The 25,920-nt window shown below is 38.8% G+C and overlaps 1 protein-coding gene across 20 annotated transcripts in view; it reads right to left on the bottom strand.

Moving 5' to 3' along the window:
• HERC4 (HECT and RLD domain containing E3 ubiquitin protein ligase 4) overlaps window positions 1–25,920 on the bottom strand; it is a 153,932-nt gene that overhangs the window by 54,275 nt on the left and 73,737 nt on the right. For 17 of the 20 annotated variants that reach the window (XM_004049487.4, XM_004049486.4, XM_063710057.1 and 14 more), the window contains 6 exons: window positions 17,614–17,690; window positions 17,207–17,331; window positions 16,148–16,207; window positions 15,914–16,025; window positions 15,221–15,410; window positions 13,672–13,844 (listed from right to left, as the gene is read on the bottom strand). In XM_004049487.4, the coding sequence (XP_004049535.1) occupies window positions 13,672–13,844; window positions 15,221–15,410; window positions 15,914–16,025; window positions 16,148–16,207; window positions 17,207–17,331; window positions 17,614–17,690 (737 nt within the window). The remainder of the gene's footprint in view (window positions 1–13,671; window positions 13,845–15,220; window positions 15,411–15,913; window positions 16,026–16,147; window positions 16,208–17,206; window positions 17,332–17,613; window positions 17,691–25,920) is intronic. The other 3 variants (XM_063710056.1, XM_055353678.2, XM_063710055.1) reach the window with 1 other exon arrangement.

Raw genomic sequence — 25,920 nt, 5'->3', positions numbered from 1 at the left:
CTAAAAATACAACAATTAGCCAGGCATGGTGGCGCATGCCTGTAGTCCCAGCTACTTGGGAGGCTGAGGCAGGAGAATCGCTTGAACCCGGGAGGCAGAGGTTGTGGTGAGCCGAGATCGTGCCATTGCACTCCAGCCTGGGTGACAAGAGCGAAACTCTGTCTTAAAAAAAAAAAAAAAATTCACTCAAATTTTATGCTCCAATAATAAAATAAAAGCTATCATTAAAGTGGACTTCATGTATATTATCTCATTTAAACAGTCCTATGAAATGTATACTATTATTATGATCATAAAGATGAGTATACTAAGGCTTAGCATTTAAGAAAGTAACCAAGGTCACATAAGTAACAGAGCCAGAAATATAACTCATGCATTCTATCTTTTTTTTTTTTTTTTTTTTGACAGAGTCTTGCTCTGTTGACACCTCCCAGGTTCAAACAATTCTCCTGCCTCAGCCTCCTAAGTAGCTGGGATTACAGGTGCCCACCACCATGCGCATCTAATTTTTTGTATTTTTGTAGAGATGGGATTTCACCATATTGGCCAGGCTGGTCTCAAATTCCTGATCTCAGGTGATCCACCCACCTCGGCCTCCCAAAGTGCTGGGATTACAGGCGTGAGCCACCATGCTCAGCCGACACATGCATTCGTAACTCACTATATGACTGTCCAATTTGCTTGATCTTGTGGCTTAGCATTGTACAAATAATCCAATTTAAAAAGCACACATTTAATAATACTTTTATTTTCACAGTTGATACTTTTATCTCCTCTAATTGTTGACAAAAGCACTTTCAGTTCTTTTTTTCTCCCACTGTTTTGATTGCTTTATATCTGTGGCCAGGATACTCATTTGGGAGAAACTGACCAGTTATACTGCTATTACTAGCTTTCAAACAAAACAAAGACACCAAGTTTACATATGGAGACCAAAATTTTCATCCTAAAAGAAGGGGTCGGCAAACTACAACCTGTGGGTCAAATGCTACCCGGGTCAAATGCTACCCACTGTTTTTTTTTTTTTTTAAGTAAATTTTGCTGGAAAGCAGCCACTCCCATCCATTTACATGCTGTCCACAGTGGAGTTGAGAGTTGACTAGTTGCAACAAAAACTGTATGGCTCACAAAGCATAAAATACTTACTATCTGGTCCTTTACAGAAAAAGTTTGCAGGTCCTACCCTGGAGTCTTTAGTATTGTGCTTTAATCAACTGAAATAATTAGCCAAACTCTTTCTACTAAAAAAAGAAATATACAGAATAGTTATACAAAAAACACAATGGCTTTCCCCTCTCCAATATTTATGTTTATACATATACAAACTAATTTTTAATCACATTGGATTCTAAAATTTAGTGACTCTTGCAGAATATGATTCACATCCCACTGACCTCTGATATATATTTTTGTTTATCTTACTTAAAATTTAAAAGTGAAACCACAGTTTCCATCCCTAAAAGCAAACAGGTGGAAGAGGTGAAGCAATAGGGCAAAATGGAAAGCTCCACTGATTGTCCCAGCTGCATGGACACCAATTTAACAACTATCTACACAAAAAAGCATCTTCCTGAGAACCAAAAATCAGGTGAGCACTCATAGCACCTGGTTTCAACTTCATATTGCTGAAAAAAAGAGATACAAAAAAGTCTTGAATCACCAACATCACCCCTCTCCCAGCCCCTGGCAGAGGCACTGTGGTGCAGAGAGCGTTTCTGTGCACCGGGGAGAGAAAGAATGCAGCAATTGTTAGGCATTGAGCTCAGCACTGCCCTGTTACAGCAAAAAGTAAAACTGGATCAAACTCAGCTGACTCCTGTCCACAGAGGGAGCATTAAAACCCAGCCCTAGCCAGAGGGGAACTGTGAGTCCCAGTTGTCAAAATGTGAGTTCCTGCAAGCCTCACCATGGTGGGCTAAAGTGCTCTGGGGCCCTCAATAAACTTCAAACATAGTGCAGGCCACAAGGACCGCAACTACTAGGTGAGTCCAAGTGCATAACTGGACCCAGAGCCAGTGAGCTGGGGAGGCATGTGACCTACTGAGACACCAGCTGGGGCTGTTTAGGGACTGCTGGCACTACCCCTCCTTTAACCCAAGGCTGCACAGCTTGTGGCTCCAAAAGAGATCTTCTCCTTCCACTTGCGGAGAGAAGACTGGAGGGAAGAGTGGGGAGAACTTTGTCTTGCATCTTGGATACCAGCTCAGCCACAGCTGGATAGGGCACCAGTCAAAGTTGTGAAGACTGCTTTCCAGACTGTAGCTCCTGAACAACATTTCTAGATACACAGTGGCCAGAAGGGAACCCACTGCCTCGAAAAGAAAGACCCAGTCCTGACAGCTTTCATTATCTGTTAACTGAAGAGCCCTTGGGTCCCTGAATAATCAGCAGCAATATCCATGTACTAGGTACAAAGGCCTTGAGTGAGCCTGAAACTTCCTGGCTTCAGGTGAGACTCAGCACATTCCCTACCATGGCAGCTATGGGGCAAGACTCCTGCTTGAGAAAAGTGGAGGAAAAGTAAAGGGGACTTTGTCTTGTACCTTGGGTACCAGCTCCGACGTAGGAGGGTGAACAAATTCCAGGACTTGGTTCTTAGATGGCATTTCTGGACCTGTGCTGGGCCACAGGGTAAGTCCCATGCCAGGCAGCATTCACCACAAGCTGACTAAAGAGCCCTTAAGGACCAGGCATGGTGGCTCACGCCTCTAATCCCAGCACTTTGGGAGGCCGAGGCTGGCAAATTACTTGAGGTCAGGAGTTCAAGACCAGCCTGGCCAACATGGAGAAACACTATCTCCACAAAAAATACAAAAATTAGCCAGCACAATGTCACATGCCTGTAGTCCCAGCTACTTGGGAGGCTGAGGTGGGAGGATTGCTTGAGCCTGGGAGGTAGAGAGTGTAGTGAGCCGAGATTGTGCCACTGCACTCCAGCCTGGGCAATAGAGCCAGACCTTGTCTCAAAAAAGCCCTTGGGCTGGGCATGGTGGCTCACACTTGTAATCCCAGCAAGTTTGGGAGGCCAAGGCAGGCGGATCCTTGAGGTCAGGAGTTTGAGACCAGCCTGGCCAACATGGTGAAACCCCGTCTCTACTAAAAATACAAAAATTAGCCAGGCATAGTGGTGCAGGCCTGTAGTCCCAGCTACTCAGGAGGCTGAGACAGGAGAATCGCTTGAACCCAGGAGATGGAGGAGCTGAGATTGCGTCACCGCACTCCAGCCTGGGCGACAGCAGACTCCGTCTCTAAACACAAACAAACAAAAAAACCCCTTGGGCCTCAAGGAAACACTGGCAGTATTCTGGCAGTACTCCCCACAGGCCCCTGGTGACAGTGGCCAAGGGGAGGTCTGGGGTGTTCCTCTGCCTTTGCAAAGGGGAGGGATGAGTGGTAAGGACTATTTTGTGGTTTGAGGGCCAGCTCAGCTGCAGTACAACAGAACACCAGGTAGACTTCTAAGGTTTTTCACTCTAGTCCCTGGCTCCCAGACAGCACCTCTGGAGTCACCAAGGGCCTGGGGAAACTAGCTGCCCCGAAGGGAAGGACACAGGCCAGGCTGGCTTTGCCACCTGGTGATTGTAGAGCGCCAGCACCTTGAGTGAAGATAGTAGCCAGGAAGTTGTTATAACAGGCCTTGGGTGAGACCTAGTGCTGTGCTGGCTTCAGGTCTGATCCAGTGTAGTCCCACTGGTGGTAGCATCGCCACAGGGGTGCTTGTGTCACTCCACCCCCAGCTCCAGGTGCCTCAGAACAGACAAAGTTTGTTTTGGAAAAAGTAAGGAAAGAGAAAGAACAAGAGTCTCTGCCTGGTAATTCAGAGAATTCTTCCAGACCTTGTCTAAGACCATCAAGGCAGTACCTTTATGAGTCTGCCAGAACCACAGCATTACTGGGTGTGGGGTGCCAACTAAAGCAGATACAGCTTCTAAGCGATGACAACATCCAAGTCCTTCTGAATATCTGGAAAGCCTTTCCAAGAAGCACGAAGACACACAAGTCCAAACCGCGAAGACTACAATAAATACGTAACTCTAACTCTTTAATGCCCAGACAGAGAGGAACATCTGTTAAGTTATCAAGACCATCCAGGAAAACATGACTTCACCAAATGAACAAAATAAGGCACCAAAGACAAATCTTGGAGAAAAAGAAACACATGACCTTTCAGACAGGGAATTCTAAATAGCTATTTTGAGGAAACTCAAAGAAATTCAAGATAATACAGAGAAAGAATTCTACCAGATAAATTTAACAAAGAGATTGAAATCATTTAAAAGAATGAAGCAATAATTCTGGAGCTGAAAAAATGTAATTGACATACCAAAGAATGTCTCAGAGTCTTTTAATAGGAGAATTGATCAAGCAGAAGAAAGAATTAGTGAGCTGAGGAGACAAAAGAAAAAAGAATAAAAAACAATAAGGCATGCCTACAGAATCTAGAAAAAAGGCCCAAAAGGGCAAATCTAAGTTACTGGCCTTAAAGAGGAGATAGATGGGGCAGAAAATTAATTCAAAGAGATAATGACAGAGAACTTCCCAAACATAGAAAAAGATATCAATATCCAAGTAGAAGACTGTAGAACACCAAGCAGACTTAATCCAAATAAGACTCTTTGAAGACATTTAATAATCAAACTTCCAAAGGTCAATGATAAACCAAGGATCCTGAAAACAGAAAGAGAAAAAAACAAGAGCTGGGCGCAGTGGCTCACACCTATAATCCCAGCTAACACGGTGAAACCTCGTCTCTACTAAAAATACAAAAAAATTAGCCGGGTGTGGCAGCGGGCACCTGTAGTCCCAGCTACTCAGGAGGCTGAGGCAGGAGAATGGCGTGAACCTGAGAGGTGGAGCTTGCGGTGAGCCGAGATAGTGTCACTGCACTCCAGCCTGGGCGACAGAGCAAGACTCCATCTCAAAAAAAAAAAAAAGAAAAAAAAAACCTGTCTGAGAAAAAAACAAATAACATACAATGGTGTGCCAATATGCTGGCAGCAGACTTCTCAGGGCAAACTTTACAGGCCAGGAGAGAATGGCATGACATTTAAAGTATTGAAGGAAAAATTTATCCAGTGAAACTATCCTTCAAACATGAAAGATAAATACTTTTTTTTGAGATAGAGTTTCGCTCTTGTTGCCTAGGCTGGAGTGCAATGGCGCGATCTCGGCTCACCACAACCTTCGCCTTCCAGATAGTCATCAAAACAGCACGGTACTGGCATGATTCTCCTGTCTCAGTCTCCCAAGTAGCTGGGATTACAGACATGCGCCACCATGCCTGGCTAATTTTGTATTTTTAGTAGAGACGGGGTTTCTCCATGTTGGTCAGGCTGGTCTCGAACTCCCGACCTCAGGTGATACACCCGCATCAGTCTCCCAAAGTGCTGGGATTATAGCCATGAGCCACCGCACCCCACCCTGAAAGACAAATATTTTCCTAGACAAACAAAAGCTGAGGAATTTTATCAACACTAGACCTGTGGAACAAGAAATGCTAAATGGAGGTCTTCAATCTGAAAGAAAAAAACATTAATGGGCAATAACAAATCATCTAAAGGTATAAAACTCAATAGTATACAGAAAAATACAGAATATTACAACACTGTAATTATGGTGTGTAAACTACTCTTAAGTAGAAAGACTATAAACAATTAACCAATCAAAAATAACAACTACAACAACTTTTCAAAACAGAGGATAAGATATAAATAGAAACAACAAAAAGTTAAAAAGCAGGAGTACAAAGTTAAGGTGTAGAGTTTTCATTACTCTTCTTTTTGCTTATTTGTTTATACAAACAGTGTTAAGTTGTTATCAATTTAAAATAATGGTTTATAAGATAGTATCTGCAAGCCCCATGGTAACCTGAAACCAAAAGCATATAACGAATACACAAAAAATAAAAAGCAAAAACTAAATCATATCACCAGAGAAAATCACCTTCACTAAAAACAAAACAGCAAGAAAAAAAAGGAAGAGAAAACTGCAAAACCACCAGAAAATGAGTAACAAAATAGGAGTGTGTCCTTACTTATCAATAACATTGGATGTAAATGAACTAAACTCATGAATCAAAAGACATAAAGCTGCATGAATAGAAAAATAAGACCAAATGACCTGTTGCCTACAAGAAACACACTTCACTTATAAAGACACACAGACTCAAAATAAAGGGATGGAAAAAGATATCCCATGCCAGTGTTAGCCAAAAGGGCAGGAGTAGCTACCATATCAGAGAAAATAGATTACAAAAGTGTAAGAAGAGACAAAGAAGGTCACTATATAATGATAAAGTGGTCAAATTAGCAAGAGGATACAATCATTGTAAATATACATGCACCCAACATTGGAGCACCTAGACATACAAAGCAAATATTATTAGAGTTAAAGAGAGAAATAGACCTCAGTACAGTAATAGCTGAAGCCTTCAACACTCCACTTTTGGCACTGGACAGAGATGTACAGACAGAAAACCAACAAAGAAACATCAGACTTAATCTGCACTATAGACCAAATGGACCAAACACGTATTTACAGAACATTTCATCCAATGGCTGCAGAATAAACATTGTTCTCCTTAGCACATGGATCACTCTCAAAGACACACCATATGTTATGTCATAAAACAAGTCTTAAACCATTCAAAAAAACTGAAATAGGCCAGGCATGGTGGTTCACACCGGGTAATCCCAGCACTTTGGGAGGCCAAGGCGGGTGGATTACTTGAGGCCAGGAGTTCAAAACCAGCCCAGTCAACATGACGAAACCCCACCTCTACTAAAAAATAGCCTGGAGTGGCCTGTAATCCCAGCTACTTGGGAGGCTGAGACATGAGAATCACTTGAATCGAGGGGGTGGAGGTTGCAGTGAGCCGAGATCAGGCCACTGTACTTACTCCAGCCTAGACAACACAGTGAAACTCCATCTCAAAAGAAAAAAAGAAAAACTATCAAAGAAATTGAAGAGGACACAAAAAATGGAAGATATTCCATGTTCAATATTGTTAAAATGTCCATACCACCTATAGCAATCTACAGATTCATTGCAATCCTTATCAAAATACCAATGACATTGATCACAGAAATAGGAAACACAATCCTAAAATTTACACAGAACCACAAAAGACCCAGAATAGTCAAAGCTATCTTAAGCAAAAAGAACAAAACTGGGAGGAATCATATTACCTGACTTCAAATTATAGTGCAGCGGTATAGTAATCAAAAGAGCATGGTACTGGCATGAAAATAGACACATAAACCAATGGAACAGAACAAATTTGTTTCTAGAGAACCTAGAAACAAATCTACACACCTAAAATGAACTCATTTTTGACAAAAGAACCAAGAACATACACTGGACAAAAGACAGTCTCTTCAATAAATGGTACTGGGAAAACTGAATATCTGTATGAAGAAGAATCAAACTAGACCCCTATCTCTTACTATATACAAAAATCAAATCAAAATGATTAATGACTTAAATCTAAGACCTCAAACTATGAAACTACTTAAGAAAACATTAGGGGAAACTCTCCATCCGGGACATTGGTCTGGGCAAAAATTTCCTAATGCCCCACAAGCACACGCAACCAAAGCAAAAGTGGACAAACGGGATTACATTAAATTAAAAAACTTCTACACAGCAAAGGAAACAGTCAACAAACAAAATGGGAGGAAATATTTGCAAACTAATCATCTGACAAGGGATTAATAACCAGAATATATAATGAGCTGAAACAATTCTATAGAAAAAAATGCAATAATCCAATTTAAAAAATGGGCAAAAGAGTTGAATAGACATTCCTCAAAAGAAGACATAAAAATACCAAACAGGCGGCAGGGTGCGGTGGCTCATGCCTGTAATCCCAGCATTTTAGGAGGCTGAGACGGGTGGATCACCTGAGCTCAGGAGTTCAAGACCAGCCTGGGCAACACGGTGAAACCCCGTCTCTACTAAAATACAAAAAATTAGCTGGGCATGGTGGCGTGGGCCTGTAGTCCCAGTTAATTGGGAGGCTGAGGCAGGAGAATTGCTTGAACCCAGGAAGCGGAGGTTGCACTGAGCAAAAAACAAAAACAAAAACAAAAACAAACGGGCATATGAAAAGGCGCTCAATACCATCGAACACCAGTGAAATGCAAATCAAAACTACAGTAAGATATCTCACCCCAGTTAAAATGGCTTTTATTCAAAAGACAGGCAATAACAAATGCTGGCAAGGATGTGGACTAAAGGGAACCTTTGTACATTGTTGGTGAGAATGTAAATTAGTACAACCATTATGGAGAACAATTTGGAGGTTCCTCAAAAAACTAACAATAGAGCTACCACATGATCTAGCAATCCCACTGCTGAGGAGCTACCCAAAAGAAACGAAAGCAGTATATCATACAGGTATTTGCACTACCAGGTTTACTGCTACACTGTTCACAATTGCCAAGATTTGGAAGCAATCTAAGTGTCCATCAACAGGTGAATGAATAAGGCCGGGCGCAGTGGCTTGTGCCTGTAATCCCAACACTTTGGGATGCTGAGGTGGGTGGATCACAAGGTCAGGAGATAGAGACCATCCTGGCTAACACGGTGAAACCCCATCTCTACTAAAAATACAAAATAAAAAAAAATTAGCCAGGCATGATGGCAGGCTCCTGTGGTCCCAGCTGCTCGGGAGGCTGAGGCAGGAGAATGGCATGAACCCAGGAGGCGGAGCTTGCAGTGAGCCAAGATCGTGCCACTGCACTCCAAGCCTGGGCAACAGAGCAAGACTCTGTCTCAAAAAAAAACAAAACAAAACAAACAAACAAAAAAAATTAACTGGGTGTGGTGGTGTACGCCTGCAATCCCAGCTACTCAGGAGGCTGAAGCAGCAGAATCGCTTGAACCCGGGAGACGGAGGTTGCAGTGAGCTGAGACTGTGCCACTGCACTCCAGCCCTGGCAATAGAGCAAGATTCCATCTCAAAAAAAAAAAGAACGAATACAGAAAATGTGGTATTTATACACAACGAAGTACTATTCTGGCCAGGCTTGGTGGCTCACGCCCGTAATCCCAACAGTTTGGGAGGCTGAGGCAGGTGGATCATTTGAGGCCAGGAGTTCGAGACCAGTCTGGCCAACGTGGTGAAACCCCATCTCTACTAAAAATACAAAAAATTAGCCAGTTGTGGTGGCAGATGCCTGTAGTCCCAGCTACTCGGGAGGCTGAGGCAGAGAATTGCTTGAACCTGAGAGGTAGAGGCTGCAGTGAGCCGAGATCACGCCACTGTACTCCACCCTGGACGACAGAGTGAGACTCCATCTCAAAAAAAAAAAAAAAAAAGAGTGACATTCCTGTGTCATGTGCAACAACATGGACAAAACTGGAGGACATTATTTAAGTGAAATAAGCCAGGCACAGAGACAAATATCACATGTTCTCACTTATTTGTAGGATCTAAAAATCAAAACAATTTATCTAATGGAGACACAGAGTAGAAGAATGGTTACCAGAAGCTGGGAAGGGTAGTGGGGAGGCAGGGGCATGGGTGAGGTTGGGATGGCTAATAGATAAAAATAAAAATATTAAAAAAAAAATGAGTAAGACCTAGGTTTTTCTTTTTTTGAGACAGAGTCTCACTCTGTTGCCCAGGCTGGAGTGCAATGGCACGATTTCGACTCACTGCAACCTCCACCTCCTGGGTTCAAGCAATTCTCCTGCCTCAGCCTTCTGAATAGTTGGTATTACAGACATGTGCCACCACGCTCAACTAATTTTTGTAATTTTTAGTAGAGATGGGGTTTCGCCATGTTGGCCAGGCTGGTCTTGAACTCCTGACCTCAAGTGATCCACCGGCCTCAGCCTCTCAAAGTGCTGGGGTTACATTACTGGCGTGAACCACCGCACCCGGCCAAACCTAGTATTTCATAGCACATCTCATGTACCCCATAAAGATATACCTACTATGTACTCACAAAAATTAAGAATTAAAAAAAATTAAAGAAACGCAACCAGTGTTTGCAGTTTGTATATCTTGCTGATATGATATATAGGTTTTTGAAAACAAATGTCAATGTTAGAATAAAAATAATATATTCGCATGGTAGATAAGGTTCAAACAGCCATCATTTTCTCCAGGAAGTCTTCCTTAGTCCTTCATAGTTACATGCCCTCCCAAGTGTTCTCATAGCACTCTGCATTTTCCCTAATCTAGTACTTACCATGCTGTAACATAAAGACCAAAAAGTTTAGACAATCTCTCAATATTGTAAGCTCAACAAGGGCAGAAATCATGTCTTTTCTTTATCACTACATCACTAATATCTAATATAATAATAAGCACATAGTAGGCACTCTATTTGCAAAATGAATTTTAAAAAGAAGTCACATGGTAGAAGTTCAAAGCAACTTATATGTTTAGGATTATTGCCTAAATGTACAAAATAAAACCTATATAAGTTTGATTATAACACTTTTATTTCACATTTTAATTAAAGTTTAGTATTCTTGCTTAAAAACCTCAGTTCAAGGGTGGTTATGGTGAGTATGTTTTATCTGTTTGGTTTTATTTAAGGGTTCTGCATAAAATAGTTTGAAAATCACTGATTTAGATCAGCACAAATATGTAGCAACTAGGCTAGACAGACCAAGTAAGGCTTCTCTTTTGGCATACCAGCATGTCTATAATGTACTATGTGGAACTCGGAAACTACTAAATAACCCAATTATTTGCCAGTAAACTCATTTAGCTGATAATACATCCATTCCTGACAGCAGGTACCAAAGGTATTTTCTTATGATGCCATTTGGAGCACTGAAAACAATTTTTAATTCAAAAACTTTCCAAAGGACATGACATATGGGAGGAACAAGTGCATCCATAAATCCTGAAATGAATAGGGAACACAAAGTCCAGTTCTCTGGTTCATAATCATCCTCCAGAGTTAGAGAAAGAAGAAAACTGAGGAAATTCCCCTTAATTGTTAACCATAGAGCAGAGGGAAGGAATTTAGGCAGCTGTCAGATACAAGGTGTCTGTGAATAAACAAGTTTTGATAGTAATAGGTTTCTTGAATGATACAAATAAATCGTCCCTCGTAGTTCATATCTACAGATACCTATTTATGGCAGAGCAGGATGAAGCAAAGTTTCCTCTAAGGCATAGAAGAAAGATAATTCACTGCTCTAAAGCCTCCCAAAAAGAGATGTTTAAGAAAGTCATACCAGTATCATCCTGCTTTTGACTATGTAACTACTGCAAACAAGAACCCAGTTTCCTCATAACCCAATCATTTCTTCAAGTCAAAAGTAGTGGTTTTCCATTCAAGTGGTGGTGGTAACAAAATCACTGTCTTATGAATATATAATAACTTACATATATTGTATTATTTATTTTTTTGAGACGGAGTCTCACTCTTTTGCCCAGGCTGGAGTGCAGTGGTATGATCTCAGCTCACTGCAACCTCTGCCTCCTGGGTTCAAGCGATTCTCTTGCCTTAGCCTCCTGGGTAGTTGGAATTACAGGCATGCACCACCATACCCAGCTAATTTTTTTTTTGTATTTTTAGTGGAGACGGGGTTTCACCATGTTGGCCAGGTTGGTCTCAAACTCCTGACCTCAAGTGATCCGCTCGCCTCACCACCCAAAGTGCTAGGATTACAAGCATGAGCCATCACACCCAGCCCATATTGTATAATATAAACAATACATAAATCTTGGAAAACTATCAGGGCTGGTATTTCAATCCTTACAGATAATTCTTCATTTGCATATGGGATAAAGAAAAAGACTTCTTCAAAATCACAGTGGTAGGAAGCAACACACAGGGGTTAGAAATATGATCTTTTTGATTCCTAGTCCAGCGCCTGTAATATAATACTATATGTGATCTAGAATATGAACTTCTAGATCTAGGGGCATAAAATAAAATCAAACCCCTTCTAAAGAGATTATACTACTATATCTGCTGATATAAATGTGGACATTCATTTTTCCAGTCTATGAAAAGGGGCAAAATACCGACTATATAGGGTTTTAAAGTTAAATATATCTAGAGTATTCATATGAACTACAGACAAAGGAGGTTCTAATGGTTAGTAAGCAATAAATTTTCCCTTCCCCTTCAACTATCAAGATGTGAAGATTCTAGTATTTAGAATGAGTCCATCAAAAAGGTCTTTGAAGATGAAACTCTATCAAGTTCTTCCTTAGTTGAGACTGAAGTTACTGAGCTAGGCAGGTAATTTAACTTACTTGCTTAAGTTCTGCCTATAGTTTCAAAGAAAAAATGTTCAATTTCCCCCCCTTCTCTGCCCCTTCCATTTTCTCGAGGTAAAAGACACAGCTAAGAAAAAAAAGTATTTTTTAAAGGGGGGAATAAAGATAAGCAGATAATGAAAGCACAGAATGAGTAATTATTTGGTAATAGGGTCCAGCTGAAAAGGGATTGTTCACCAAAGTAGTAGGACGAAGTCCAGAGAAAAGAAACAATCTAATTAATCTCTTGAATCCTCGGCAAACAGTACACAGAAAGGTAGAGACCCATCTCATGTAGTTAGAGAATCTTCTTAATAACTGTTTACTGCAGACCTGGACCCTGATATGCTAAAAGAAAGCCCTGTTCTGGGTAAAGGCAAACATAAGAATGACCTGTTTCCCTAGGAAATACATGGCTATGATTTCGTCAATCAAAATGAAGAGAAATGAGTTGTTTTTCTAGGAATCTTGGATATACTAAATACCAAAGAAAAAAGTAAGTCCAGAAAGTTAAGTAGTTGAGAAAAATACCCAGGAGCTTCACTAAAATAGGAAAATAAATGGCCGGTAAAGGTTTGTTCTTACACAAAGAACAGATGGATTATCTCCTTTATCCCTTTATTATTTACCTTAGCACTAGGCAAGAGGGTCTGAAAATGCAAAGAAGCTGTTAAGGAGAAGAAACTAAAGATTAAAGGTTCATGTGGGTTTTTTAGTCATTCCATAGGTTAGAAACATACGCTTCTCCCTTAGGTCATGTCTCATCTAAATAGCAACTTGAGAAAACCAAATGGCATAACAGAGGTATACCTACCAACTGTCAGGGATGAAAATCCATCTTTAATGAAACAGCTCAGAGTCTACTTCTTCATATAACTTTGAACTGCTACAAGTGTAAAGGGTACTATTTGTTACACTGGGAAGAAGGGCAGGGAAGAACAATAGGCAAATTAATGAATTACATATGGTTCCAATTTTAAATTAGTCATTTGTTTCAAATGAAATGTTCTACTTTGAGGCCATTAGTACCCTACAGCAAAAGAACACAAGTTTTAATGTTCATAATTACAACTAGGACCCAATCTCTTTCATAAGATAACCACTTACAGCTAACAAAAACCATATAATGCAAACTAACAAATTATATTCTTCATAAGGAAATATAAGGAGAATTCTAACTCATTAGTATGTTATTGCTCTGCCCAACTATGGATAAGTTATCTATACATGCCTAACAAAGTCAGGTAAGACCAGAGCTCCAAAGGACAGGTTTATTACTTCTTTTAAGAGAAAGTATAGATAACTTTTCCAAATTTCTATAATATGCATTGTTTTTGCCAATCTAAATCTTTAATAGATTAATGTTAAAATGAACAGTATCAATATCTGTTAACAGGAATGGGGAAAGAGGAAAATAAAGGAACGATTGGACATACCCTATGTAGTATTTCTAAAACCTTTAATGCAGTATGAAGAAAACTGTTGAAAATTCTTCTTTCAGAAGGGGGAATACCGATCTTGTAGAGTTTCAAAAGATGTACCACAACTTCCTTAAAAAGTTCTACTATCTTGAGGAATAGTGGAGGTTCAAGTACTGACCACCAGTTTTCTGTTATTAAAAAGTGAACATGCAAATAAAATGAATTTTTAAAAAAATTCACAATTTTCAAAATCATACTGACTTTTTTTCTGAAACAGTAGTTGTTAACCCTGAGAAAACCCCAGAAAGATGCATATAACACAATATCTTATGTAACATTTCTAAGGTTTATAAACCTCCCCCCGACCAAGTTAAACAATATTGTCCGAAAAGCTCTCAAAAGCAAAAATAAAGTGTGAAAGTCTTGTTGAATTTATATTCTTGGTTTCCTAAGTTATATAAAAAACTCACCACTATACCTAATATTAAAACCACTTTTTAAAAAATGTTTTGAAAATTACAGTTCCAATTTTTAAACAAAACATCCTTTAAATTGTATTGCTCTAATACTAAAGGATCTTTCTAACTTTTATCTTTCAATTTAATATATGGTTGAAATATTGTGAACCACTACCTTTAAAATGCAAGGTACTCCTGAAGATCAAATACAGAAGCTGAACAATGTAAAGTGTAACATATGGGTCCTTCCCCACATTCACTATTTGTAGTTACTAAGTACAAACACTTCAATCCTATGAAGCAGGCAGAAAGAATACAAAAACTTCTGACAACAGGAAAGCAATACTCTTTTCAGTCCCTGCTTGACTCTTTTTCCCTCAGATTCCCATATTCTACCCCTTGCTTGTTGCTTCCTCCATTTACCCTCAGCCTTAAAGTTCTTGTACTGACGTTATTACTTCTATATATCTCAGCTCCACATATCTAACAAATACCATTAGAAAGAAAAGCACTGGGTTAAATGTAGCAAAAAAAGTATAAAGGCCAGGAAATAGAGATAAAATCTAGACAATTAGAAAAATTAAAGTGAGAAAACTTTATGCCAAAAAACCAGAACAGTAAGAGATAGAAGTGCAAGATCAGATGAGCAATAAAATCTAGTCTATAGGCAGAAAAATAAAATCAAATATCATGAAATTAGCAAGTGAAGGAAACACAAGATAAAGGGCTTATATCAGGGTTCCAAGAAGATTTAAAGCCCATGTTTGTTCAGTTTTAATTGCTCCTCCTCCTTTACTTCTTTAATAGCAAGATTATACTAAAGGCGATGAGGGAAAGGAATACGGGTAACAGTTTTTAACTTTCCTAATACTGTCTCTGCTGTTATGTTTAATTGAACTTCTATATCTAACATGTTTTTCTTTCAACAACTCCAACAACTAGAATCAAAAGACTAGACAAAAGCAAGAAAAGGAAAAACAGGTTCATTTTTCCCTAAGACAGTGTCAAATAAGCAGGGCAGCAGAACTGCAAATGGCAAAAGAACTTATGAAGCATTTTCATTTAAAGAGAAAAGGTTGCAAAAGAAAAAATATTAGAATTCTTACCCAGTACTTTCAGTGGTGCCTTTTCTAGGTTCACAAGAGCTGTACCAAAGGGAATTGCTATTGTTGTGAAATTGTTGGAATCACTCATCAGGGGACATTCTGGTAGAGTAAGATAAAACCTCAATGCTTCAACATCAGGTAAGGAGCTAGTCAGTTTAGGAATAAGATTCTTTTCCAAACTAGCTGCCACCTATATTTTGACAAAAAGTAAAACCTACTTCATTTAAAATGAATACACTTTCAAAGAAAAAAAAAAAAAAGGAAGGCAGGAAGAAAAGAAAGAAAAGGAAAATTTTGCACTACAGCAAATATGAAATGGTGAAGAAGAAAAAAGAAAGACAATGTCTTACAATGAATATACTTTGGAGCACAATGAAAATTAATGCCTAAGCATTGCTTGGAGAATTTTAAAAATCACGTGTACAAGTCTCAATTTAAACTCTCTACCTCTATAACCATACACAAACTTAAGCAACATGGTAATGTTAAGTAATTCAGGGTCTGCTTCAAACATCTGAAAAGATTTATAGATCTTTGACAGCTAAATTACAAATGCTTTAAAATAAAATCTTATTTTAAAAGCACATCGTAAGAGTCTGTGAAACTGCAAAGTAAATTAGGCTATAAACATATAAAACAAAAGAAAACAAAATCAACAGATAATACTGTAAACATAATACTTTAAAAACAGACCTGCTGAGATATCTGCGGATGATCAGGTTGTATAAGTTTGTGGAATAAAAGCCTAGCAGCATTCATATCAACCCCTGAAAATCTGGTACCTGTTCTATAGTGATCATCATTGCTAAAAAACAGAAAAGAAAAAAAAATAGAATAAAAATTTAAAATGATTTCATTTTTAAATTTGATATACTATTTAAGACAATAAATTTGAAAATTTCAGCATATTAAAGAATTGCCGCTTACCTAACAGCTAAAAAACTTCCATTTAGGCAACCAGAGGAAGAAAACGTTCCATCTATCTCACTAAAAAATTAAAAAAAGTTTTTTTAATCACAGAATTAGAAATTTAATTGTTTACCCTTTCTTAAAAAAGAATTAAAATGAATAATTAATCTAATGTTTAATGCTACAGAGCACTCCTCTAACACCCAATTAGATGAATCAGAATTACATAAATTGCTAAAGACTGATAAAATAATACTTGATAAAAGTATTACTGTTTATTCTAGACTTTCTTAAATATTACTTTCATCCATTTATCCAATGTTATCTGCTTTAAAACAAGGAATTTTAAAAATTAAGTGTGTATGTTCATGTAAAAAGTTTTTTAATTAAAAAAAATTTTAAACATTTTATATTGGCAGTGAGCCTAATCTGGGACGCCTTTGGGATTTTCAGAAAAATTATAGTTTTGGAAAACAAGCTAGAGAAACAAAACAGCTTTTCAAATACAACCCATCATCCCAAATACCAACAAAAAACAAATAACATCTTAAGTGCTACTAGGCAAGTTAACAAAATATTCAAGAAAGAAATAATACTCAAGTCTTCCACAAAGTATAAAAGTTAAGATAGTGACCATTATAAAATCAGAAGGAACACATTTCAAGGCCAATCCTAAAATGGCTACATTAAATATTTTATGTTATCATTTAACATATCTCTATGCACATGAAAGAACTACAACTTATACATATTTAATTAAGATCTTTAAAAATATCCATGGATATTTTTTTTTGGAGACAAGTTCTCACTTTGTTGCCCAGGCTACAGTGCAATGGTGTTAATCTCAGCTCACTGCAGCCTCGACCTCCTGGGCTCAGCTGATCCTCCCACCTCAGCCTCTCAAGTAGCTGAGACCACAGGTGTGCACCACCACGCCCAGCTAATTGTATTTTTTTGTAGAGACAGGGTTTTGCCATGTTGCCCAGGCTGGTCTCCAATTCCTGGGCTCAGGCAATCTGCCTGGTGCTGGGATTACAGGCATGAGCCACTGTGCCTGGCCCAAAATGCTTTTCTTACTTGGCTATCTCCACAGGAAACCTTCCAGAAGGATAGCTCAGCCATTTCTGAATTAGAGCTTCATTCACTGTCCAGATCTGCTTTGTCGGATCGGGACATCTGAAGTCATCTGGTGGCCCACAGTTCTAAATTTTCAAATAAGATTAGTCAGAGGGAAGAGATATTATATATAACTCAAAAACCAAGAAATTCCCACCATATATTTGTTTTTTAAACAGAATTAAATCTCTACTGAACACCTGAAACAAAAACCTATCAAATAGATCAGAAAAAACTTATTCTGTAGACTTAAGGGGAAAAAAACTAAGGCAATTACTTTGTAACTTATAAAGAACATTAATAATGGGTTTTTAAAATTTGTCAAAATTATTGGAGCTATTTAATTATTTACATGACTATATTATTACCTGGGGACTAGAGTAATGTGAAAAGCTTTGATCTCCCCCTGAGAAAATTCTTTTTACACAGAAATATTCTTCAGAATCTGTAATAAAAATGTAAAAAATTAAAAGCCAAGATTTATATAACATATTTCAGAGCATCAATATGCCATTAGATTTTCACATAATCATCTTATTTAATAAGGCCTCCCATTCATTGACTTCATGGTATAAAGTGACTTGAAATATTCTGACTGCTATGGGGATGAGACTGACCAAATGATGAACATTAAACGATCCCACAAGCATAAGCAGCATTTGGTGAAGTTTACAAGCCTTTCTTCTGCCCTGCACCAAGAAAAAAAGCTTTTTCTAATCTGCATCTCAGTATATTTCAGTTTAAACCAAAGATGATTAAAAAAAAAATAGAATAAAAGCTACAAAAGATAGCTAGAAGGAAATAAAAATCAAGAGTATTTATTCTTGGCGAGGCACAGTGGCTCATGCCTGTAATCCCAGCACTTTGGGAGGCTGAGGTGGGAGGATCATTTGATGTCAGGAGTTCGAGGCCAGCCTGGCCAATATAGTGAAACCCCATCTCTACTAAAAATACAAAAATTAGCCAGGCGTGGTGGTGTGTGCCTGTAATCCCAGCTACTTGGGAGGCTGAGACAGGAGAATTGCTTGAACCCAGGAGGCGGAGGTTGCAGTGAGCCGAGATCACCCCACTGCACTCCAGCCTGGGCCAGAGCATAAGACTCCACCTCAAAAAAAAAAAAAAAAAAGAATTGAACTGGGCTACAGTGGCACATGTCTGTAGTCCCAGCTACTTGGGAGGGTGAGGCAGGAGGATGGCTTGAGCCCAGTTCAAAGCTGCAGTATGCTATGACTGCATCTGTGACTAGCCACTGCACTCCAGCAAGCAACACAGCAACACCCATCTCTTAAAAAAAAAAAAAATTATTCTTAAAAAGAAACAGCAAACAAAAATTAAAACTTCCGGAGTAAATATTTCGTAATGCAGAATTTTTTTTTTCAATATAGGTGTACAAGATAATACATACAGCTCTTTGTTGGCAGCTATTTGTCAGTAAAAGCCAAATTAGGCCCCAAAGTGAACACATTAATAAGCAAATTTATTAGGAATAAAGAAAGGGCAACAAAGTTTCTTTTGAAAAAGATATTCCGGGCCTCTTTTTTTTCTTTTCTTCTGCTCCCCAAACTGGAAAGATTATCTATTACCAAAAATACTGTTTGGCTAGTCCATAGTCTATCCCTGTTATCCTATTCCCATTCCTTAGTTGACTAATTCTTCACCTTGTATTATTTGTGACCATGGCTGCTATAGAATTATCCATTCTTTTCAAGGAAATGACCACATGTTAATTTCCTTGATTATTCCTTACAAGCAAGCACAATGTTTTATTTGTAAAAGAAATCAGTAAATACCTGTCCATACAAATATACAATTGTTATCTAGGTTATACCAAAAATGAGCTTCAGAGTTTAGAACAATAATTTGATAATTACTATCAAATTTTCCGTAAGTCACAAGAATACCCTAAGGCCAAAAACAAGTTTTAAGAATAGAATAAAAGGGTAAATCTTTATTAAATAAGCCAATTATTCAACCTAAAATCTTTTTTCTAAATAATTCTCACAAATCTATATGGAATTGCTCATTTCCTCAAAAGATTTAGCAGGATGTTATTTATTTACTCTTAAAATGCGATTGTGCCCTCTATAAACAATTCCCTACAAGATGGTTGACTAATCTACAGTACATGAATGGGTTTCTGGAGGCTATGAGTTAGGTACCAAAAGTTAAGTTTCCTTAATTTCCTTTTCTTATTTTTATTTCTTTCTTTTTATTTATTTATTTATTTATTTATTTTTTGAGACAGAGTTTCACTCTTGTTGCCCAGGCTGGAGTGCAGTGGCGCGATCTTGGTTCACCGCAACCTCCATCTCCCAAGTTCAAGCGATTGTCCCACCTCAGCCTCCCAATTAGCTGGGATTACAGGCATGGGCCACCACGCCTGATTAATTTTTTATTTTTAGTAGAGACGGGGTTTCTCCATGTTGGTCAGGCTGGTCTTGAACTCCCAACCTCAGGTGATCCGCCCACCTCGGCCTCCCAAAGTGTCAGAATTACAGGTGTGAGCCACTGCACCTGGCCTTATTTTTATTTTTTCAGACAGGTCTCACTCTGTTGCCCGGGTTGGAGTGCAGTGGCATGATCTCGGCTTACTGCAACCTCAGCTTCCCGAGTAACTGAGATTACAGGCGCCCACCACCACATCTAATTTTTGTATTTAGTACAGATGGGGTTTCACCATTTTGGTCAGGCTGGTCTCGAACTCCTGACCTCAAGTGATCTGCCCACCTCAGCCTCCCAAAGTGCTGGGATTACACGTGTGAGCCACTGCATCCTATCCTTAATTTCCTTTTAATCACTACTCGAAAAAGTTTGAGAAACCTAGTCATTTGTCCTGTACAACTTTATGCAGACTGGATTTTGCTGACTTTATCTTTGTGGTTTCTCCTAACATTTGGCTTGGTCTTCTGTTCTGTAAATTGGTGGTTGAATCTAGACAGGTTTCAATCACCGTTTGGTTATTTCAGTAAAACTACTACATGGAGGCAGGAGAGTAGTTCCATCAGGAAACACATAATTCCTTTGAGAAGAATTTTCACTGAGTTCTTTTTTGTGGTGGTAGTAGGCATTGATGCTCATTCACTGTAGGTTGAAAAATTAAGTGTTAGCATTACTTCATATCGTAGCTGAAGCATTAGTTTCTCCCTATCTATTATACAGTTACCTTATAACAGGAAAGAGAGGATTAATGCTTGATCTATTACAATTATTTACTGTCCTCTTGCTTTTCAAATTTGCATTTCTTTGATACTAAAGAGGGTAATAATTTTTGCATGTTTCCTAGTAATATAAATTTCTTCTTTTAGGAACTTCCATTAATTTCCTTTATTTATTGTTTGTCTTATTTATCTATTAGCTGTCTTTTTTTTTTTCATTAATATGTATGGGCACTTTAGATATTCAGGATATTAACCTTAGGTTGTAATTGCTACAAATATTTTTTCCAAATAATTATTTGCTTAATTTTGACTCACAGAACATTTACTTTTCCATTTAAACAAATTTATCTAACTCTTTATAACTTTCATAGCATATATGCTGAGAAAGGCTTTTCCCATCCTCAACTCATATCTTCTTGTCTTAAGAAGTATTTACTCTTTAATTCATTTATAGTTTATCTTAGTGCATATTGTGACATTAGGATCTAAACTGACCTTTTTGTCCCCAATTTTCATGTGTCAAGTAATTTTCCCCCCTTATCTAAAGAACAGTGATGCCTTGTTTCAATGTGTATGAACAGACATCATATCTTCCACCTGTAATACATACTCTAAACAATTTTGCCACTCTTTCTCTATCTGAAAGTGTCCTTAAAATTCCTCTCCGCTGGGCACAGTAGCTCATACCTGTAATCCCAGCACTTTGGGAAGCCAAGGTAGGAGGATCACTTGAGCCCAGGAGTTCAAGACCAGCCTGGACAACATGGCAAGACCTCGCCTCTACAAAAAAAATTAAAAATTGGTTAAGCGTGGTGGCGCATGCCTGTAGTCTGAGCCAAGAGGTCTAGGGTGGAGTGAGCTGTGATCACGCCACTGCAATCCAGCCTGGGCAGCCTTCTTCTTCTTTACAAAATATATTGTCAGGGAAAATTTTGAAGACCTTGAAATAGACCCCCCCTGCCCCACAAGAAACAGTCTTGATTAGTGCACTGTTTAGGATTATCTCCACCTTTCACTGTCTTTGAGCTATTCACAATTCTGTAAATTGTACTTCTACTTAGAAGCAAAACAGTGATAGAGCTACAACTGTGTATGTGCTTTTGTTTAACATGGAAAATGAGCAGTTTTGATGGTCTCTGAGTCCCTTTCCACTCTTAGCACTTATTCAGGACTCCAAAGGGCTTTGTTTACATGGGTTAAAATCATTAATACTTAACGTATTAGAACTTAAAATTGAGAAACTTAAAAAATAGTTTTTTATTTGAAGAAGAGCAACATTGAGTGCATTACATTTAGCATAGAAAACATCTTAGTATTAATATGAAAATCATTTTGACTGGCCAGGCGCGGTGGCTCACACTTGTAATCTCAGCACTTTGGGAGGCCGAGGTGGGTGGATCACGAGGTCAGAAGATCGAGACATACAGTGAAACCCCGTCTCTACTAAAAATAAAAAAATAAAATAAAATAAAAATTAGCCGGGCGTGGCGGCAGATGCCTGTAGTCCCGGCTACTTGGGAGGCTGAGGCAGGAGAATGGCGAGAACCCGGGAGGCAGAGCTTGTAGTGAGCTGAGATCGCTCCACTACACTCTAGCCTGGGTGACAGAGCAAGACTCCGTCTTGAAAAAAAAAAGAAAAGAAAAGAAAATCATTATGACTTCAAGAACCCTCTGAGATAGAAATACTGAACTCAAGCAAAATGTCACTTTGTTGCAGAATATTAAAGAGCATAACTAAAGATACAACTGGGGAAATGAATTTTATTTTCCTCAGTTTATACCTGAGTCTGAAAGAAGCTATAAAATGGTTAACATCTTAGCAAAGTTAACTCAATTTAGAAGGACCTGCTCCCTTGGTTTACTGATAAATACCTATAATATAAAATGTTATTCTTTACTTTTTGTGTAATCTGCTAGATAGCAAATAATGTTTTATTAAAATAATATTCTATGCTTTATGTTGTCTTGATTGTCCCTTAAATTTAAGAGGAAAAAAGAACAAAGGCTCCTGACTTACAAAAGAGCTGAAGTTCTTTTCAATCATATTATCATCTGTATTTATTTTTATTTATTGTCACTGTAGTAAAATAGGTAACTAAGTATTATTTCTCAAGCACTTATGATTAATTATATCTTAATGAAGTATCCACATTTCCTCTCATACTTATTTGATTTTTGCCTTCCTGTGATGAGCTGAACTGTATCCCCCACCCAAATAGATCTGTTTGAAGCTTTAACCCTGAGTACCTCAGAATGTGACTGTATTTGGAGATAAGGGCATTAAAGAGGTGATTATTAAAATTAGGCTTTATTTATTTACTATCCTCTTGCTTTTCAAATTTGCATTTCTTTGATACTAAAGAGGGTAATAATTTTTGCATGTTTCTTAGTAACATAAATTTCCTCTTTTTGGAAATTAGGCCCTAATCCACCATGACCCGTGCTCTTGTAAGAGGTGGAAGAAACATAGTCAGCCCTCTGTATCCATAGGTTCCATATTTGCAGATTCAATCAACCATGCATGGATAGAAAATATTTTTCTTTGTTCGTTTGTTTTTGAGACAAAGTCTCGCTCTGTCACCAGGCTGGAGTGCAGTGGTGTGATCTTGGCTCACTGCAACCGCCTCCCGGGTTCAAGCGATTCTCCTGCCTCAGCCTCTCGAGTAGCTGGGACTATAGGTGCGTGCCACCACGCCTAGCTAATTTTTGTATTTTTAGTAGAGACGGGGTTCCACCATGTTGGCCAGGATGGTCTTGATCTCTTGACCTTGTGATCCACCTGCCTCGGCCTCCCAAAGTGCTGGGATTACAGGCGTGAGCCAGTGTACCCGGCTGGAAAATATTTTTTTAAGAAACCCCAAAAGTTCTCAATAAATAATAATAATACAATTAAAAATCATACAGGCCAGGCATGGTGGCTCATGCCTGTAATCCCAGCATTTTGGGAGGCCGAGGCAGGCAGATCACCTGAGGTCAGGAGTTTGAGAACAGCCTGGCCAAAATGGTGAAACCCCATCTCTACTAAAAATACAAAAATTAGCTGGGTGTGGTGGCACTGCTTGTAATTCCAGCTACTCAGGAGGCTGAGGCAGGAGAATTGCTTGAATCCAGGAGGCGGAGGCTGCAGTGAGCCAAGGTCCTGCCACTGCATTACAGCCTGCGCAAAAGAGTGACACTCCGCCTCAATTGAAAAAAAAAAAGGGGGGGGGGAGGGGTATAGTACTATCCAGTTCTAATTTCAGTTATTATTTAAAATGTTTTCTGGCACAACCTTACTGCTCTAATTCTCACTTATGCCAGTGGTTCTCTAACCTTATTGTTTCTAATCCACATATTCTATGCCAGTAGTTCTCAAAAGGGGATGTTCTTCAGGCTTACCCATGGAGTTGTTTTTTTCATGATGGAGTTTTGCTCTTGTTGCCCAGGCTTAAGTGCAATGGTGCAATCTCAGCTCACTGCAACCTCCTCCTCCTGGGTTCAAGCGATTCTCCTGCTTCAGCCCCAACGAGTAGCTGGGACTACAGATGTGCACCACCATGCTTGGCTAATTTTTATATTTTTAGTAGAAACAGGGTTTCACCATGTTGGTCTCAAACTCCTGACCTCAGGTGATCCACCCATCTCGGCCTCCCAAAATGCTGGGATTACAGGCATGAGCCACTGTGCCTGGCTCCCATGGAGTTTTATAAAAATAAAATAAAAAATAAAAATATGTCTAGGCTTGATCCTACACTTGCTGGTTCTTTTGATATTCTTGTGTATACCCGGTATGTTAGATCTCAAGTATTAAGTTGTATCTCAAGATTTCGTTTTTGTCTATAAATGGTTATGCTCAGCTATATTTACATATCAGACGTAAGAGTCACTGAGTTCCTTGAAAATAGGCCTAGTCATCATCTTTGGAAACATTATTATTCTTACTCTGAATCTTCATCAGATCATATCATTTGATAATTATCAGTAATAAACTAGCCACAGTTATTTTAGGCCTCTGTCACCTATTAACCAGAGCAGTTTTTGTCTGCTCTGATGCTTGCCTGAAGACTCTCCTACAAGCTACAGGCCAGTTTGTGTTTTCAACAAAGGAGTCTCAGAGCCCTATTAAAAGGATTCCAACAGGTATGTGAAACAATGTACACATCAAAGAAAAGACACTTGGGTATAGGGTTCTGAAGAGATCTCTCTTACATAACTTTCAAAACGTAGCAGTGAAGTACATTAGGATTCCTCATATTCTTTTTTGTTAGGTGAGAAACAGACATTTCATGAAACTGCTAACCCAAGGTCCAGCAGAATAAGAATTCATTATGACATAAGAAAGAATGAACTGATGAAGAAAAATTTATTATGGTTACATGTTTGAATAATGTTTAATTTTGATTCTGTGCTCATTTTTCCTTTCTAAAGTTATCCACAATTTCATAAAACTCTGAGTAAACTAAAAGGAATTATTTAAAAATGCTACCTGATTCTCACTGATGCCCAGAATTCCATCTCTTACTAAGTCTCCCTTCATTAGTAATATAGTTATTTATAAAGGTTCAATAAGAATATGTCCCCCTTCCTACTAGAATATAATTGAAAAAAATCTATTATGCAACCAAAGACTTATCTGAAGTGTTATATTTGAGAACGACGGTTACTTAATCAGGTATGACAAGTCACTTTTTTTTCTTTTGTAGAGACAGGGTCTTGCTATGTTGCTCAGGCTGGTCTTGGACTCCTATCCTCAAGCAATCCTCCCGCCTCAACCTCTCAAAGTGCTGGGATTACAGGTGGAAGCCATCACACCAGCCAATAAGTCATCTGAAGGAACAAAGTTTGCCTGTACTAACAGGGGCGATGCTGAGGATACCCTCTGTGCAGTAAAGATTAGCTCAGCAGGTTTGGGGTATTCCTATGGATTGAACTGGGTCTCCTAAAACTTTGCATATTGGGCAAGGCACGGTGGCTCATGCCTGTAATCCCAGCACTTTGAAGGCCCAGGTAGGCACACTGCTTGAGCTCAGAAATTGGAGAACACCCTGGGCAACATGGTAAAACCCCATCTCTACAAAAAATACAAAAAGTTAACTGGGTGTGGTGGCATGCACCTGTAGTCCCAGCTACTCAGGAGGCTGAGGTGGGAGGATCACTTGAGTCTGGGAGGTGGAGGCTGCAGTGAGCCAAGGTCATGCCACTGCACTCCAGCCTAGGCAACAGAGCCAGACTGTCTCAAAAAAAAAAAAAAAAAAATTGTGTGTTGAAATCCTAATCCCCAATATCTCAGAATATGATCTTATTTGGAAATAAGGTCACTGCAGATATAATTAGTTAAGGTCATAATGGAGTAGGGTAGGTCCATAACCCAATGTTTTGTGTCCTTATAAAAGGGGGAATTTGGATGCAGACACGTACAGAGAGAAGGCCAAGGTCTACAAGCGAAGGAATGCCAAAGATTGACAGCAAACCACCAGAAACTAGGAAAGAAATATGTAACAGATTCTTCTTACAGCCTTCAGAAGGAAGCAACTCTAA

Source organism: Gorilla gorilla, chromosome 8 (genome assembly GCF_029281585.2).
Source record: "Gorilla gorilla gorilla isolate KB3781 chromosome 8, NHGRI_mGorGor1-v2.1_pri, whole genome shotgun sequence".
NCBI lineage: Eukaryota > Metazoa > Chordata > Mammalia > Primates > Hominidae > Gorilla > Gorilla gorilla.
The sequence above is the reverse complement of the archived record's forward strand: the minus strand, read 5'-3'. Positions and strand labels throughout refer to the sequence as shown.